At 51.1% G+C, this 19,288-nt stretch overlaps 1 protein-coding gene and 1 long non-coding RNA gene across 2 annotated transcripts in view; both read right to left on the bottom strand.

The window, feature by feature from the left end:
• Positions 1-6,008: 6,008 nt before the first annotated feature.
• LOC138582654 (uncharacterized) lies at positions 6,009-10,427 on the bottom strand. The gene is made up of 2 exons (XR_011305058.1): positions 6,913-10,427; positions 6,009-6,852 (listed from the first exon to the last, which is right to left on the bottom strand). It is a non-coding gene; the product is annotated as an uncharacterized lncRNA (long non-coding RNA).
• Positions 10,428-10,442: 15 nt separating this feature from the next.
• The window catches only part of LOC138582653 (START domain-containing protein 10-like), a 394,666-nt gene continuing 385,820 nt past the window's right edge, over positions 10,443-19,288 (bottom strand). The window contains exon 6 of the mRNA XM_069654119.1: positions 10,443-11,902. Coding sequence (XP_069510220.1) covers positions 11,672-11,902 — 231 coding nt within the window. The 3' untranslated portion in view covers positions 10,443-11,671. The remainder of the gene's footprint in view (positions 11,903-19,288) is intronic.

Raw genomic sequence — 19,288 nt, 5'->3', positions numbered from 1 at the left:
GTGGTGGGAGACATGAGTGGGGGCCTGGTGGAGGGTGCCCCTGGATGCTGGGGGGTGGGGGTGCAGGGGGACATGAGTGGGGGCCTGGTGGGGGCTGCCCATGGTGGCAGGGGGGTGGGGGTGGTGGGAGACATGAGTGGGGGCCTGGTGGAGGGTGCCCCTGCACTGCTGGGGGGTGGGGGTGGTGGGAGACATGAGTGGGGGCCTGGTGGGTGCTGCCCATGGTGGCAGGGGGGTGGGGGTGGTGGGAGACATGAGTGGGGGCCTGGTGGGTGCTGCCCATGGTGGCAGGGGGGTGGGGGTGGTGGGAGACATGAGTGGGGGCCTGGTGGAGGGTGCCCCTGCACTGCTGGGGGGTGGGGGTGGTGGGAGACATGGGTGGGGGCCTGGTGGAGGCTGCCCATGGTGGCAGGGGGGTGGGGGTGGTGGGAGACATGAGTGGGGGCCTGGTGGAGGCTGCCCCTGCACTGCTGGGGGGTGGGGGTGGTGGGAGACATGAGTGGGGGCCTGGTGGGGGCTGCCCATGGTGGCAGGGGGGTGGGGGTGGTGGGAGACATGAGTGGGGGCCTGGTGGAGGCTGCCCCTGCACTGCTGGGGGGTGGGGGTGGTGGGAGACATGAGTGGGGGCCTGGTGGGGGCTGCCCATGGTGGCAGGGGGGTGGGGGTGGTGGGAGACATGAGTGGGGGCCTGGTGGAGGGTGCCCCTGCACTGCTGGGGGGTGGGGGTGGTGGGAGACATGAGTGGGGGCCTGGTGGGTGCTGCCCATGGTGGCAGGGGGGTGGGGGTGGTGGGAGACATGAGTGGGGGCCTGGTGGAGGGTGCCCCTGGTGGCTGCTGGGTGGGGGTGGTGGGAGACATGGGTGGGGGCCTGGTGGAGGCTGCCCCTGCACTGCTGGGGGGTGGGGGTGGTGGGAGACATGAGTGGGGGCCTGGTGGAGGGTGCCCCTGGTGGCTGGGGGGTGGGGGTGGTGGGAGACATGAGTGGGGGCCTGGTGGAGGCTGCCCCTGCACTGCTGGGGGGTGGGGGTGGTGGGAGACATGAGTGGGGGCCTGGTGGAGGCTGCCCCTGCACTGCTGGGGGGTGGGGGTGGTGGGAGACATGAGTGGGGGCGTGGTGGAGGGTGCCCCTGCACTGCTGGGGGGTGGGGGTGGTGGGAGACATGAGTGGGGGCCTGGTGGGGGCTGCCCATGGTGGCAGGGGGGTGGGGGTGGTGGGAGACATGAGTGGGGGCCTGGTGGAGGGTGCCCCTGCACTGCTGGGGGGTGGGGGTGGTGGGAGACATGAGTGGGGGCCTGGTGGGTGCTGCCCATGGTGGCAGGGGGGTGGGGGTGGTGGGAGACATGAGTGGGGGCCTGGTGGAGGGTGCCCCTGGTGGCTGGGGGGTGGGGGTGGTGGGAGACATGGGTGGGGGCTGGTGGAGGCTGCCCCTGCACTGCTGGGGGGTGGGAGACATGAGTGGGGGCCTGGTGGAGGGTGCCCCTGGTGGCTGGGGGGTGGGGGTGGTGGGAGACATGAGTGGGGGCCTGGTGGGGGCTGCCCATGGTGGCAGGGGGGTGGGGGTGGTGGGAGACATGAGTGGGGGCCTGGTGGAGGCTGCCCCTGCACTGCTGGGGGGTGGGGGTGGTGGGAGACATGAGTGGGGGCCTGGTGGGGGCTGCCCATGGTGGCAGGGGGGTGGGGGGTGGTGGGAGACATGAGTGGGGGCCTGGTGGAGGGTGCCCCTGCACTGCTGGGGGGTGGGGGTGGTGGGAGACATGAGTGGGGGCCTGGTGGGTGCTGCCCATGGTGGCAGGGGGGTGGGAGACATGAGTGGGGGCCTGGTGGAGGGTGCCCCTGGTGGCTGGGGGGTGGGGGTGGTGGGAGACATGGGTGGGGGCCTGGTGGAGGCTGCCCCTGCACTGCTGGGGGGTGGGGGTGGTGGGAGACATGAGTGGGGGCCTGGTGGAGGGTGCCCCTGGTGGCTGGGGGGTGGGGGTGGTGGGAGACATGAGTGGGGGCCTGGTGGGGGCTGCCCATGGTGGCAGGGGGGTGGGGGTGGTGGGAGACATGAGTGGGGGCCTGGTGGAGGCTGCCCCTGCACTGCTGGGGGGTGGGGGTGGTGGGAGACATGAGTGGGGGCCTGGTGGGGGCTGCCCATGGTGGCAGGGGGGTGGGGGTGGTGGGAGACATGAGTGGGGGCCTGGTGGAGGGTGCCCCTGCACTGCTGGGGGGTGGGGGTGGTGGGAGACATGAGTGGGGGCCTGGTGGGTGCTGCCCATGGTGGCAGGGGGGTGGGGGTGGTGGGAGACATGAGTGGGGGCCTGGTGGAGGGTGCCCCTGGTGGCTGGGGGCGGTGGGAGACATGGGTGGGGGCCTGGTGGAGGCTGCCCCTGCACTGCTGGGGGGTGGGGGTGGTGGGAGACATGAGTGGGGGCCTGGTGGAGGGTGCCCCTGGTTGCTGGGGGGTGGAGGGGGTGGGAGACATGGGTGGGGGCCTGGTGGAGGCTGCCCCTGGTGGCTGGGGGGTGGGGGTGGTGGGAGACATGAGAGGGGGCCTGGTGGAGGCTGCCCCTGCACTGCTGGGGGGTGGGGGTGGTGGGAGACATGAGTGGGGGCCTGGTGGAGGGTGCCCCTGCACTGCTGGGGGTGGGGGTGGTGGGAGACATGGGTGGGGGCCTGGTGGAGGCTGCCCATGGTGGCAGGGGGGTGGGGGTGGTGGGAGACATGAGTGGGGGCCTGGTGGAGGGTGCCCCTGGTGGCTGGGGGGTGGGGGTGGTGGGAGACATGAGTGGGGGCCTGGTGGAGGGTGCCCCTGGTGGCTGGGGGCGGTGGGAGACATGGGTGGGGGCCTGGTGGAGGCTGCCCCTGCACTGCTGGGGGGTGGGGGTGGTGGGAGACATGAGTGGGGGCCTGGTGGAGGGTGCCCCTGGTTGCTGGGGGGTGGAGGGGGTGGGAGACATGGGTGGGGGCCTGGTGGAGGCTGCCCCTGGTGGCTGGGGGGTGGGGGTGGTGGGAGACATGAGAGGGGGCCTGGTGGAGGCTGCCCCTGCACTGCTGGGGGGTGGGGGTGGTGGGAGACATGAGTGGGGGCCTGGTGGAGGGTGCCCCTGCACTGCTGGGGGTGGGGGTGGTGGGAGACATGGGTGGGGGCCTGGTGGAGGCTGCCCATGGTGGCAGGGGGGTGGGGGTGGTGGGAGACATGAGTGGGGGCCTGGTGGAGGGTGCCCCTGGTGGCTGGGGGGTGGGGGTGGTGGGAGACATGAGTGGGGGCCTGGTGGAGGGTGCCCCTGGTGGCTGGGGGGTTGGGGTGGTGGGAGACATGGGTGGGGGCCTGGTGGAGGGTGCCCCTGCACTGCTGGGGGGTGGGGGTGGTGGGAGACATGAGTGGGGGCCTGGTGGAGGGTGCCCCTGCACTGCTGGGGGGTGGGGGTGGTGGGAGACATGAGTGGGGGCCTGGTGGAGGGTGCCCCTGCACTGCTGGGGGGTGGGGGTGGTGGGAGACATGAGTGGGGGCCTGGTGGGGGCTGCCCATGGTGGCAGGGGGGTGGGGGTGGTGGGAGACATGAGTGGGGGCCTGGTGTTGGGTGCCCCTGGTGGCTGGGGGGTGGGGGTGGTGGGAGACATGCATTGTTCATCAGTAGTGCAAGGTGACATGTGGGTTGGCTGGGGGGCATGCCCATGGTGGATGGGCTGCCTGCGGGACATGAGCAGGGGTGCAGGGTAGTCCCCTGTGGTGTGGGCTGCCTGCAGGGGCCGTGGAGGTTGTGGAGCGTACACCTGGGAGGACCCACACGGCCAATTCACGTGTGGTACTCCCCAGAACCCCTGAAATACACATACCCTGCTGAAATCGCATGTGGAACTTCCCGCGCACCCCTGAAATACACGTACCCTGCTCGCACTGGGCCAATCGCGTGTGGAACTTCCCGCGCACCCCTGCAATACACGTACCCTGATGAAATCGCGTGTGGAACTTCCCGCGCACCCCTGAAATACACATACCCTGCTGAAATCGCGTGTGGAAATTCCCGCGCACCCCTGAAATACACGTACCCTGCTCGCACTGGGCCAATCGCGTGTGGAACTTCCCGCGCACCCCTGAAATACACGTACCCTGATGAAATCGCGTGTGGAACTTCCCGCGCACCCCTGAAATACACATACCCTGCTGAAATCGCGTGTGGAACTTCCCGCGCACCCCTGAAATACACGTACCCTGCTTGCACGGGGCCAATCGCGTGTGGAACTTCCCGCGCACCCCTGAAATACACGTACCCTGCTTGCACGGGGCCATTCGCGTGTGGAACTTCCCGCGCACCCCTGAAATACACGTACCCTGCTCGCACTGGGCCAATCTCGTGTGGAACTTCCCGCGCACCCCTGAAATACACGTACCCTGATGAAATCGCGTGTGGAACTTCCCGCGCACCCATGAAATACACATACCCTGCTGAAATCGCGTGTGGAACTTCTCGCGCACACCTGAAATCCACGTACACGGGCAAATCGCGTGTGGAACTTCCCGCGCACCCCTGAAATCCACGTACCCGGCCAAATCGCGTGTGAGACTTCCCGCGCACCCCGGTATACACGCACACGTATTTTTTGTCAGCGGGTGTCCGTGTTTGTGGGTACCCGTTTGCACGTCATTTGTCCTGGAGGGCCACAGTATCGGACATTCATCATGGCAGTATATAGGTGCTATTTGTTGGCGCACCTTTTGGCGCACATTTCTTACAGCCGCAGAGACGCTACCGCCTGCTTTCTTGTGGCGATCGTGTTTGTGCCTGTGCGCTGGTTTGAGCGTGCGCTTTTTTGCCCTATTCTATTCCATGAATACGTGTTGTAGGAGAGCGTGTGGGCGTTCCGCGCACTTGTGCCCTGTACTTCCCCCGTGACGCCCACGTTTTGGCAAGTTGTTCCCCATTCCGAGTGTTACGCCCGTGTTCCGCCTACTTTTGTTGCGTGTGCCGCGCTATGTGCGATTTTCGCTGTGGCCTGTGCGATTTTCGCTGTGACCTGGCGCACGCAGTTAGATGGCCTGTGCGCCAACGTGCGCCACGCACTTTTTTATCGCACATCCGCTGGTTTTCTCGCGCACGGCCTTCCATGAATCGATGTGCACTGCTTTTCGTGCGATTTTCGCACTTGCACTGCGATTTTCGCTATTCCACTGCGATTCGCACGTTTTTGCCCACTTGCGCCGCTCATTATTCCATGAATCGGCCTCTGAGTGTTAATGTGATTTACTGATCTGCCATCAAATATCTAAGCAGAAGCTGTACCTCAGCCAAGATGGCAGATAAGATGGCACGGCTGGGATCATCAGTGATGGATTTTCGAATTGCCTTTCCAGCTCACAGAATGGAGAGGAGTACACAAATATCCATAGAGAGCTTTCCGCGGTAGGGATAGCATTTCTCTCAGCAGACATGGCAAACATTGGTGCAGAGGTGATAGCTAGATTTCTCGACTTGTGTTCTGATTTTCAGATGTGTGCCGTGAATACCTAAGACCAAAAGAAAACTCTGTGATAAAGCGGGCGGGAAGCCCACAGTGTATGTAAGCGAGCAAGCTCTTAGGACTTTACTCAATAATGGTCACCCTGGCATTTAGGAGATATCTGGTGACTACGAAAGACCATTGGGAAGGCGAAGGACCCTGCACATGCCAATCACAGCATCACACGTGACCGTCTTTGCACCAATCCTACTGGACTTCAAGCACTTTTAAGAATTCTCTCCGTTTGGCAACACTTCAGTGTGCAGGGCAGGGGCGTTGCTGGGGGGGGCTGAGGGGGTTATAGCCCCTGATCTTTTGGTTGTAGCCCCGGATAGAATCTCAGGAGTTACAGCCAAAAGACTAGCTAGCCCCCAGTCCCAACAGTTCCGACATCAGTTTAGCCCCGGGTCTTTTCCAGACCTAGCAACTCCCCTGGTGCAGGGGAACTCTAAAGATGACGTGGCGCAGGGGGCTGAACAATTCCATGTTGCAACCAGCTTCATCACAAAAACAGCAGAGACAGGCGAGATTCACACTTTTTATTGCCAAGAAACATTTCACACCAAAACTTTATTTGTCAAGTTTTCAAAACAGCGGGTGCCTGCAGAGAAGGCGAATAGGGCAACATTATTCACTCCCACCCCCACCCAGAAATTCTACCGCTATACAAAGCAGCTCGTGGAAAATGAGGACATAGAAATGATTCCGATTACTTCGGTTTGTTGTAGCAGGGAACCTCTTACATGAACATCTGGTCGAGTGCCAGTCTGCTGAGAGTATTTCTTTGTGGGTGGTTCCTTGTGCCAAAGTTTCCGGGCAAAGTTTCGTCTGTAAGAGCATTGATAGAGGTGAGGTGGTGGCAGGCGTGGGCGCAGGGCAGCAGGAGGTGTTCACTGGAGGATTTGATTTCAAAGACCAGTGGGAGTGCCGTGGTTAAGACTGTACCCAAAGAGAGGTTACAGAGCTTGAGCAATGTATGAAAACCAGAGCTGTGTGTATTGCAACATTGTGGCCAGCAGTTCATACAGTGACGTAAATAACCAGCCGGGAACCGCACCTGAGGTATTCTGTAGGCCAACTGTTTATTAGCCTGCAGTATACAATGACACTTGACATAATTGTGGCCCTCATTTTTTGTGTGCAGTCTTAAACCATTTGCTGGCACCATCCGGAAAGGTAATGAGCCAATGTGTTTTTGTTTGAAAGGTGGAGGTGAGCAAGACCAACAGACTGTTAAAAATAGGCACTCACTACCCAAAATAATTCTGCTTGTAGGTCTACATAACAAAGCAGGCACACATTTTGAATATGGGCTTTTCAATTAAGCAATAGGCCAGAGCAGGGGGGCAATACCACTTCAGGTAATGCCCTGGGTACATAGTTACAGGCCCAAGAGAGGCCCCAGGGCATTACCTGAAGTGGTAATGACCCCCCCTGCGAGGGGCCTACTGCTATTAGTACCCCGGCCTGTAAGACTGGGGTACTAAGAGCATTTTATTTCTGTTCCGAAATGCTCTGGCGTTTCAGAACAGAAAACAAAAGGTCAAAAAAATGGCCGCCAGGGAAGGGAAAATGAAGTCCATTTTCCCTTTTCATGGCAGTCATTGAAAATGAATGTCAAAAAGTAAACAAACAAATGGCTGCCATGGAAAGGGAGAAGGGACTACATGTAGTCTCTTCTCCCTTTCCTTGGCAACCATTCAAAAAATAGGGACAAATGTAAACAAAAATATTGCTGCAAAGGAGACTACACGCAAGAGACTACACGCAAAGGAGAGAAGGGACTACGTGTAGTCCCTTCTTCCTTTCCATGATGGCCTTTCGCGGATCAGGAGCGAACGCGCTGGGGACAGAAGCGTTCCCAGCTCGTCTGCTCCCGAAATGGACAGAAAAGAAGGTAAGTAGGGTTGGGAGGGAATTATTTGGATTGGGGGAGTTAGAAGGGGGAACACTTAACTTGATCCCCGGCGGGGGAAGATAGCAGCCTCCAGACGTGTGGTGGCTCGGAGCGGGGATTACCCACTCCGAGCCTCCTCATTGGCTGAGTAGCTGCCACACACCCCCACCGGGAAGGAATGTTGTGGGGAGAGGGATTCACAGTCTGTTAACACCCCAGAGAGGGCCAATGAGCTTCCTTATAAAAAGCTCATTGTCCCTCCCTGGGTACTAATCCATAGTAGTGCAGAGCAATAAAGCATCCAGGATTTACAACTGCCACACTTCTTGTGCTGATACCCATAGTGTTGCTGCTTCTTCCGGGGAAATGTGATAGGGAGATGCATTTGAGAATTTAAAGAGGCGCAGGCGGATTTCACAGGGAACGCTTTTATTTCATCTGACAGGACACTGCCACTGCTTTGCCGCTGTCTCCCAACCGTCTCCTCTCGAGTCTCCGGCTGGAATGCAGTGTAGACAACACTGATCGGGCGTGAGAGGTACAACAATATACATTTAGGCGCTCGTGAGGGCTGATCATAGAGGGCTGGCTCTTGTTATTCTGCAAAGTGCTTTTGATAAACCCTTTGTAGGCGTTTCTAAGTTAGAAAAAGCCAATAAATCTTCCAGGAAATAGGTCCCGCAAGTCTGAAAATTCCATAGGTTGCACAGTGTTCAAAATATGACTTCCAGTTGTGAATACTCCCAAGTGTCATTAAGCAGTGACATTTCTATGTTCATTGACTGCATCATGAGACACTCCCCCCATCCTAGTCGCCAAGGCCAGATTAGAGCTTTTACAAATTCTATTATTACTATCTCCCGTTTTGTTCTCAGACAAAATGGAGACCATTGTAAGTGCCACCCGCCATGCGTAAATGCCAGGCCGCAATCAGTTTGCACTGCTAAGTGTAAAAGAGAGACTTAAAAGATATTTCACCAGCATTTTGCACCTCCCTATTGTGCTTTGCAGTGCAAATGAAAAGAATAGCCTGGATGGAACCAGTTTTCACCAAAGTGCAAACATAATAGGTCGCCTCCAGACAAATTACACCTGGGAGCAACATGAGCTCCACTGTAAATGGTTGCAAATGTGTTAAAGGACTGTGTTGAAAGAAGAGTGAGTTGACCTCAGGGCTGTGACAGTCAAATGTTTTTTGATATTTCCGCAGTTTCCGCAATGGGAAATTATTTTCCGCAAGGGAAAGGCGTTAACATGGAAGCTCTCTTTTATTCTTTTGAGTCTTCCTAATTTGAAGCCTTATTACAAAATGGCAGACAGAAAATCTTTCTGCTGCGTGGCAATGCGCAGAAAGAATCGGATTATAGAATTAAACCCAATTCCACACTAGCAGGCAAGAAAAACGTAGGCAATTGGTCCATTTTATCTGCCCTTTCCATTAAGTCGTCCAGGCAGCATACTCGCTCCCACCCTAGTCCAAAACCTCTAGTGGTGACCAAAAACACTGATAGAGCGCCTTTGGGTGGGGTCCCTGTGCCTCTCCAAGAGGTGAGAGGTGTTGCTGGGACCCCACCAAATAGGGGTCTTAGGGAGGCTTGTACTTGCCTAGCAAAAGACCTTCATGATTAAGAACAGAACAAGGCTGTGTTGCACTCCCTCTGGCTCTGATAGGTGGGAATGTCCTGCCAGGTGGAGGAGGGTGCCGTGGTGTTCCGGTCCTTTCCCCCTATGAATGAAGGGGATACCTCACGTCTCCCTCTCTGCCCACAGGACGCATTTCTTTCGTGCAGTTCTTTCCCTCCATCTCTCTTTATCATGCACATGCATTTGCAATAAATGATCTCTTATAAAGCTGTTAGAGGGGCAAATGGGCTTTACAATTCACTATTTGGACCAATATTTTCACACAGTGTTCTTATGGGAGACCCCCTCCACACCCGAACCCTACTTAGAGGGGATAGACTTGTTCATACTCTGTCATATGGGGCCACTTTGTAAACGATTTCCAGGGCCTCTTTGGGGTCTCCGTTCCCCCTGGATTTATCTGTGGGTCAGCAAACTGGGTTGCGAGGATGTGAACAGACATAAGCTCACTATGGTATATCACAAGAATGGCATCTATTTGCCAGGCAAGTGTTGGCTGGAACCTGAATGTGCCTGCTCTTTGCTTCTGAAAGATTATATACTGTGATACCCCCTAAACAGGAAGACACATCTGTGGGCTACATTCTGAGGTGTAGAGCCCAGAGTTGCCCAATAACTCCATTACCAGATATTCCTGCACTGCAATGTAACACAGACTATTTGGGGATCACTTAAAAAAATACACTTGTGACTGTGAAAGAATATACAAAATGAGACACAAATTGCTTTCATTTTAAGTTGTTAAAGGATTCCACTCTACACAGTGGATAATTGCATCTCCACTCACCAACATGCTCAGTTCTACTCCTAACTTACACTACACTATGTTTTTTCCAAAATGCCATGCCCTTGTTTTCAAAATGTCCTTAACATATAGTAGCTCCCCTCCACCCCCTCCACCTCCCACTGCCTCCACGGCTCTGTCTCCGTGGTTCTGTGGAACCAAAGAACACCCCTATGACGTCTTAATAGGCAAAGGTAGCTGTATTTCCTGTACAGAAATGCCTCCATGGCTGGGTTATCTGTATAACTGCCAGAAGGGCCCAAAATGGATCCAAGAGAAATACAGTATTTTACAAACAATGGTCTTCCTCATAAGGCCACCAGCCGGCCTCGAGGCCTTCCAGGCAGCATAGTTCAGGCATTGCTTTTAGAAGAACCACAGATCAAAGCACACCCTCATTGACAAGCTCACCTATTTCCAGCCATCCTTCCTGCCTGTAGTAGCCGGTCATCTGTGCCCATTCTGGAGCAAAGGGAGTGAATAGGAGAATATTTACTGTATGCTCTCCTGCATGGTGCCACAGAACATCGCAAACGCTTGTCATCTGTCTGAGCCGGGTTCAGCCCCATGACAATCATGGTGAGTGTGAGAGAGTTCTCGCACTTCCTCTTTCTGTGTCATTTAGTGTCTAAATATTGACTTGCCATTACTGCTTTTACTTTCATTTTAGATGTTTTCTTTCCCTTTTATCCCTTTTACATTTTAGCAAAGAGTAAATATAGTTTTCTTACTGCGTCTAGAGACATTCTCCTAAGATGAACATCTCCTTTTCAAGTCAGGACACCATGATGGTGAATCGCTGCTGTTCCTGGCCAGAATTTAGGGCATGCTGCAGAGTTTGCAGACAATGATTTGCCTTCGATCTTTTAAAATTGAAGGAACTTTGCATCACCACGTAGCATAAAATCACTCTCCATTTATCCTTCTTGATCTGAAATGGAGCTTGCAGTTATAGCTTAGTGGCGTGAGGCAGAGGCGTTGCTAGGGGTGGGGCTGAGGGGGCTATAGCCCTGGGTCTTTCGGTTGTAACCCTGGATAGAAGCTCAGGGGGTACAACCAAAAAGCTAGCTAGCCCCGAGTCCCGTCTCTCCTGACATTGGCCTAGCATCGGATCTTTTCCAGACCTAGCAACATCCCTGCATGCAGGTAGACGTTTCGCATGAAGTACATTTGCCGAAGGCCAAAGACATGGACAAACCTATTGCATACTGTATTTTAAAAAGTCTCCATTCGTTCTCCTGTTGGCTTAACAAACAGATCTAGCCATCTATTCACAAACCGCTACTGGCAATAGTATAAGAGTAATATAAAAAAGAGGCTGTGGAAGCAAACCAAGGAAGTTCTGGTGAAGAGAGGGAGACAGTAACTGGGTGGACACTGATTTTGCGTGTATGGACCTGCTTTCCCTAAGTGCTCAGTTTTGATATCCTTCTATCCAGGGCATCAATATCATGAACAAGTGGAAAAGCGACGGTGTCTGTTCCACCATTGCCTTACTTTAGTTCTGCTCAGCAATTTCCCTTCTAGATACCGGAGATTTGGGAAATTCCCCTGCAACCAATCGACTCAAAAAGGGCGACCAAGAATTATGTACAGAGCCCCACTCCTTGTTTGGAATAGGAAATTAGCAAAGAAGGGAAAAACAGTTTCAATTTTCAGCCGGCAACCCCCAAGGCTTGGAATTCTGCTCCACTTTCCCCCACTTTCATCCGCTCTACACAGTCTCCCATTCAGGGGACCTGGTATTTCCCAATCCAGAGGGCTGTAGGAGTGACATTGCAGAGGTAGTCTGCCAGTAGAAGTCAGAGCAGGAGACTGGGGGCGAGATCAGAGGTGGGACTGGGGTTGGAAGAGGAGCCTTCTCTAGGAGTCCTTGGGGAGGCCATCCTCTTCGTCGCTAATGTGCGTCTTTTCTTCAGACAGGCCACTCTCGTCGATATTCTCCAGCTCGTGGGCATGCTGTATCTCAAGATCGGCCAGGTTGACGCTGGGCAGTGTGTTCTGTTCGGGATACATCCAGGGCTTGAACCCGGCGTTATGTTTCCGTTTCCAGTCCTGGTATTTTAGTCCAGCTTTGTATATCTTCTTCATAGCCTATAAAACACAACATCAAAGAAGAGTTTTTATGATTGTACATTCAGGTTTCTAAAAATGTCATGGTCATTGTCCATTTAATGACAAAGAGGGACCGTGACCTGTCACATAGCATGCCATTCATACAGCAATTTTAGCACACGATCAACCTAACACAAAACACATTGATTTCCGCAATTCACCTGCTTTAGCTTTTGCCTGGTCAAATGGGAATATAAGGAAGAGCAGGCACACTTTTAACTGTTAGTGGGTTGCGTTTGGAGAAGACTTGAGTAAATGGTTCGTAGGATCTTGCGGAGGATATGACCATGAACAAAAGGCTGGATCCTTGGGCCAAAAGTTTGTGATACCAAGTTCCTGGACAGAGTGAAAAGCAGGTTTAAATCCTTAGACACAATAATTAGGATGCGAAAGAGAAGAGCAAGCGGACTCAAGGAATGGCAGATAACTGGAGGATAAAAGATAGAATGTGCTGTACTATTTAACATCTAAGCAACCAGAACACGTGAACCTATGCTATTTTGTTTCCCAAAAGTCAAATAAATAAGCGATGAGCAGCAAGCACTTTGGGGTTTCGAGACAGGATTTTAAAAGCCCCAAAAGTGTTCATTCTGGTAAAGAGTCACAGTGATAAGCACTGAGGTGGGTCACATGCAGAGAAGTCTGCAACAGCAGAAGAACATTTATTGTCTATAGCCAATCACTGATAGTTCCAATTCTAGGACTAAGCATGACTCAGTGACCACTTTGGGATCCACCATCAGAGGGGCACCTGATTTACCATTACAGCAGGAAGCATTGCCCCTCTGCTAGTAGGTAATGCAAAGGCTTCTTTTTTGGCACTTTGCCTGGGTTGGCAACAATTCTTGCAGTCAGTGATCACTAAATGGGTGACTACGAATGTTGGCCTGAAGTAAAGAGCAGCAAGCATGGGCACTACAGGGCATCGAGGTTCTGAAATGTGATATCTCACTATTTTCAAGAAGGTTCAGTTTGAAATGTACAACCATCCTGATGAGGCACAGTGGCCTTCTTTATGAGTTTGGCTGTACAGGTAACAACAGGTGATGTATGGAAACAGTGATCAGTTTGACCAACCTCCTGATTAGGGAGCTTGTATAATTACCTTCAAGTACCGAATAGCATCAAAGATAAGTCCCACATTGAACATTAGGATGACATAGCCACAGAATTGAAAGACAAAACAAAGCAACATGCAACTTTTGCTTCATGACTAAATGTGCCAAGTGTGAAGCCTGTTCATATCCTCTCATAAAGCAATGGAGGTGTAAGCATGAAAGTAAATGAAGCAGACCAAAAGTCCTAGTGTAGAGGAGGTCCGAGGCATTGCCTGCACCCCTACCTCCCATTTCGAGGTACCAGGAGCCTACTCCCTAAGGTATGTGACGTATGAGGAGCAAATGAACCAACAGAGAGCTGCTCCGGGACTCTGACCAGTGTACATCAGAAGAGCCGTACTGGTTGAAGCGCCCATAACCAGACAGCCATGGGCTGCACGATACCCTCTTAGGCAACCATACCAGCAACTGAGACGAATGAAGAGTACCTACAGATGTTCCACGAAGAGACCCAAAAAGCCTTAATGGATGGCCAGTGGAAATGAAACAAGGACCTGGACAGACTCGCGAATGAAAGAAAACGGCTATCAAGGATAGCATGCCAGTGTGAGCAGCTATGAAAATAGATGTGATGGAAACAGGAAAGAGACGATGGTAAACATTAAGGAAACGTTGCTATGAGAGAAGATGGAAGTAATCAACCAGTTAATTCGTGTAAATAGGCTTGAAACGCAAGAAGCTAAGAGAACTATACGGCTTGCAGTGCTTAGTAGAAGAATAGAGCGGCAAGCGCCAACCATATATCTACCTCAATAAGGCACATTATACAAGTGTGACTCCATTTTGTAAGCAGAAGTATGCCCAGGCGGCCAGAGGCCTACTAGGCCAGGTTTCATATTCCCAGAAGCCAGAAAGAAGAGTGGAATCGAAACTCAACAAAGAGCAGCTCATGCCTGGGAATTCAAGGTCAACCCAAGGAAAGGGGGAGAGTGGCAACGCTAGAGAATCGAAACTTCAGTGCATACCAGCCTGCCCCGTGAAGGTCAAGATAAGGGGGGCCCAGGCAGGTGGCGAGGGTAAAGAAGAATCAAATACACGAAAAGCTAGAAACTGAAGCAGATTCACGGCGAACATACATGTGACCAGTCAGGCGCGAAGAATTACCAACGTCTGATGTCACCCAGATTCAAGGGTGCCATAACTTCTCCAGATAAGAGCTACAGATTCGAGGACATGCCCAGCAAACTAATTGACACATAGCTCAAAGCCCTGATTGATGGAAAGGAGGTAGGGTGAATCTTGGGACACTAGGCACCTGGGTGTCCAGTCTGCATGCTGCTAATTAAAATAGAGATTTACGTCTAGGGGTGTAACCTGCCCAATCATAATGGACCAAGTTATCTAGGGTCCTATAGATAGTTGAACCAATGGGACGTCGTAGTTGTAGTGACGTCTATCACGCGTGATGTAGAGGGTTGGGTGTAGACGCCCACCCGATAAGAGTCATCCAATCCCCATGCCCTGTTACCATATCCAGATATAGCACCTATACTTAAGTTACCTTTCCTAACCAATTATATTGCATGACGAATTTGTAGAGTTAGACGTCAGCGATGACGAGTTTTATGTATAAAAGTTGCTGTTCAACTTAAGTTGCAGGAAGTTTGAGCGAGACAGGCGATCGCCATGATGCTGATTTCCAATTGTTTCCCTGTTTGATGTACTTGTCATTAAACGGACTTCCCTTTGCCAAACTACTGAGTCCTCACTATTGAGACGTGTTGGAGTAAGTGAATCCTGCACCCCCATTCCTCACGTGGTGCAACTATCTTGTCTTACAGGTACTAGAGGGTGAGCACTGACCTATGGGCCCGTCAGTGGAAACACCGCCCTCCTGTACACTTCCTATGTAGTAGAGTCCAAGACACAAGGCTTAGAGCAACATGTGAGCTCACTGGGTACCTAATAATGTTAACTTCTTCTGCCAATGAGACAAAGCAAGATAAGAAACATGTGCCTATTAGAGGCAAGCTGCAGAATGCATCAGATATAACATGTTATGACGCTTCCAAAACCAGAAGTCTTCATACACATTTCAGAAACAATTTTCTACCAAATCGAAACAAGATGATGGTTTCCAAGTCTAAGTACAACATCCTGTGATCAGATTCTGAAGACCCTTGAAACAAAAAACAGGCTGGTGCCACAAAGACAACGAAAATGTGTGATCAGTAGTCATGTTGAGACTTAATGCAAAAATATGACAATTGAATGGGAAGAAATTCATGGTGAGAAGAACAACAGCGAAAAGCTCAAGTGATACATCAGACCCTTAGAAAGAAACCACACAAAACCCAACAATGTACCCTTTTTTATTGTCAAGAGGAAACCCTTTTATTGATCAGCCTCTGGTTCTTCCAGCTCAAGGGTTTGTTATATTTTGATGGAAGCTTGCTTCAGGCGAAGAATTGAGAGCGACCACATTCTCATCTTATTGAATATGAAAACCTCTTCATTTAGTTGAACAGAAACCCATGTCCATTTAGACTCTGCTATTAATCTACAACCACACCACAGAAAACATGTATGGAGGTAACAAGGACGAGAAGGGAGAATGGTTTGTTTTCAGAAAAAAATGCACCTACTTTCACTTTATTGAGAAGGCTCCCTCCTGTCCTCTTAGATCAAGGCATAGGCCAGAGTGCAGTAACCATGATGAAACACAAGTCTACAATGGAGAAGCTGCAGAGTTGACCTCCAGGTTCTCCAGACAAGAAGCATTAAACATAAATCATACGCAAATATAGAAATTCAAACAGTACCCAGAACTGGTACAATGAAGAGTGAGAGTGAAAGAAAACATTTAATAAATTCACAGGTGTAAGGACAAATGGATTCCACGCGAGTCAGAACACTGTGGAAACTATTGATCAACAAAAATAAGGCAATGGAAAGAAAATGGCAGAAATCTCAGAAATTGCAACTAATGAAAACTCTAAAAATGTCAGTCTGGAGTTCACATGGGGAACCACAAAAGACGTCCAGAAGACAGATGCTATATCACTAAGGATGAATGGGCATCCCATTATACAAAATATCTTTATACTCAATGACATGCATCCACCACAAGACTCTGTACAACTCGTTCCCAGCATACACTAACAAAAGATGGGGACCAAAAGAAACTGTTGGGGTGGTTCACAATCGCTCATATTAATATGTCCATCAGCAAATAAAAAAATACAAAACGCACTGACATACGTGACCTACTATTAAACTATTTAACAAAATATTTTGAACATTCAAAAACGTGTGGTTGTAGATTCCCCCAAAAATGTAATCAGAGTGGACAAAAAAAATGGTTCCAACGTCATGGCAAAACAGCTTAATTGACCCTATCAAGAATAAGGCAAATAAGAAACTGTGACTGTTCGTCCCATCAGTCTGATCAGACTACACCCAAAGAACCTAAATGAAAACCATCCTACAAAATGCACTGGTCGTTATTAAAGGGCTTGGGGGATGGGGTTCAGACAAGACCTTTCTCCAACTGGCTTATATCCTTAAATACTTGTTGGATAAACACCATGTTATAGAATGGAACTCTGCTTGAGGCTATCCTGCACTAGTTCTCAGCCTTTGACCCTCACAGAGAAGACCTGTGGCCAACACTAATAAGAACAGTGATGACTTCTCGACTCATCAATGTAATACAGGATCTTTACAATCCAATTGCTGCAGAACTCAATACATACAGTTAGAATAGACAACTTACTGAAAATCTTTCCTCCAATAAAGAAGTCAAGCTGAGGTGCCTTGTGTGCCCTTTCTCCTCAAGGTGACATTGATTATCTCCCAGAATCGTGAATGAAACCAGCAAAGAACATCCTCAAATACGCAACACCGAGTTCCAGACAATCTCTTGGCAGATGACTCGATTTGCAAGCTAAAACCCCAAATAGCTTCCACTAAATGCCCAATGTAGCTGGAGGATATGGCAGAGGAAACACAATCAAAAGGACTAAGCTATTATCCAAGGTAATACTAAGAGAGACATTAATGAACACTTCATTAAATAAGAAAATTCACCTGTAAAAAATAATGTCCCTGCAAAAGACACACTCCTTTACGTAACCTAAGAATCCTTTTTTATTTTTCAGGTTTATAGACCAGTGGTGGGGAGACATCAGCAACACTTTATGCTTGTATTATCCTGCTGACATATTACACCCTGGAAAGGCTGCCATGTGCTGAGGTCTGCTGTGACCAGGACGGGGACAACCAACCAATCGGGAAAGATATACACAGAAGGGGGATACAACTGGAGAAAAGGGAGGCAAAGGGTCCCCAGCGGGAAGGAAATGACAATGAAACTTTCAAAGCGGTTAGGGACGAAAGTAGAGCTGGGAGCAAATAAAGGGGTGCTGCATAGTGGATCCCCAATATGGTTGAGTGGGTGGAGGGTGGGATGAGTTCCCCAGAAAGCAAAGGAAGGGAAGTAGTGCAAATACGCCAGTTACAGACCCCCCCTAGCCACTCGCCCCCGGTTATGGGGAAAACAGAAGAGGATGGCCTGCTCTGTTGAAGCATTATTCCACCAGCAGAATCATCTAGATACTTGTTTAACAGTAAAAACATGGAATGTCCACTTGGAATGGGAACATGTGTATTTTCCATACGGTTTGTTGTTCCGCAGGTGAGGGGTCTCATCTGCAGGTGATTAGGGATGTCTAAAACCAGGGTGGCAACTCCAGGATTTAGTTTAATATCTGGTCTCCAGTGTGAGACAGCAGGTCTTGCACAAGTGCAACACCTGATAGACTGACTTCATGATGAATAGAACGCGCTATGATATGATTGGTTATTTATAACACGCTTATTACCCAGAGGTTTCTAAGCGCAGACCCGGGGATCAACCCTGTGTTGCTCCGTGTCTTGCTTCCAAGGCGAGCACGTTGCCCCTGAGCTATCCTCTCGTGGATACACTTTCTCTCTGGTTACTCTGGCTCAAGCGGGGAGGGGGGCTCATGTTTGTGGAAAAGGTCTAGATTTATTAAATTTATTGTTTCCAAACATCACGGATGAACATGAATTTTCTGTTGGAATTCAAAGAAGGGTTTCAAGACTGAATCCATAACTGAACAGGACCCCTTAGAACAGTGATGGTTTGAACATGCCCAGCCAAGTGGGCATGGGCTGCCGAAAAAGCACCTTCTAAAGCAGCATCAACCAGGCGTGCGGAGGCTGACTCTCAAGCAACACTTGTAAACAGGGTCAGGAAAGGTAACAATGGCATTGTGTGAATAGTGACATTCTTCCCTCTCAAACCTATATTCCCCGAACAGCTGAGGGAAAGTTTGACCCATTAACAGACTTTTGGTGGAGGAATTAGAAGCTAAACAGAGACCCCTAGAAGGAGGCAAACGTCACCTGTGACTAACGATTGTGGATCTGCTCCAAACGTTTCCAACAGCTGTATTGAGAGACGACTGCAACTATATACCAGTGGTTCTCTAATCCTACAAAGAAGTCCTCAGATATGCAGTGGTGAGAAAGGTGTCAGAGAAAAAACATCTAATGGACGAATGTTGGAGAGAGAAAATACCATCTACCAGCACTCCAGGCACTAAACATACACCCTAAAAGATGCGCGCAGGCTTAACAGGCCAGACACGTTTCTGGGGTAACGAGAACTAACACTGAAAGAAAAACAAAGAGATACTGGGCGACTTCTATGATAGGGACCAACACATGGGAGGGTAGGAGAGAAATGTGCAGGTTGGAAATCACTTGCAACAATACTCAGTCAGACCTTCTAGTATTAAGGGCAGCCCAAGCACGAGCCAATGCAATTTTTACAGCAGACAAAGAAAAAAGATGGGGGAAAAATCAGGCAACCTTTAATTGTTCACCACAGGAGAAGGAAGACATATTAATTCTATCATGCGATAAAAACAATGTAGCAAGAATAGAAAATCACACAGGATCACTGGCCCAAAGGCCTAGAGATAATGATGTTTCTGCTGAGTGGGCCAACCCCATACATTGCAAGGAATACAGCATGCAATTAAATCAATGCATGTGGCAAAGGTAAACAAGAGAACAAAAGAGACTTAAGCCAAATAAGGCCAAAACAAATGAATTGCTCTCAGTAATCTTGAAGATACGATGACTCTGGTGCATGCGTACAACAGCAGCTGATAGAGGAAAACGGGAGATCAGTGCCCCTCGGGATGCTACATTACAACACAATACCCAATATCCTAAACATAGGGTAAAAGCCCAGCCAGAAACCAAGGCTGAACCT

The sequence above is a fragment of the Ambystoma mexicanum genome, chromosome 3q (genome assembly GCF_040938575.1).
Source record: "Ambystoma mexicanum isolate Mex_15411 chromosome 3q, UKY_AmexF1_1, whole genome shotgun sequence".
Lineage (NCBI taxonomy): Eukaryota > Metazoa > Chordata > Amphibia > Caudata > Ambystomatidae > Ambystoma > Ambystoma mexicanum.
The sequence above is the reverse complement of the archived record's forward strand: the minus strand, read 5'-3'. Positions and strand labels throughout refer to the sequence as shown.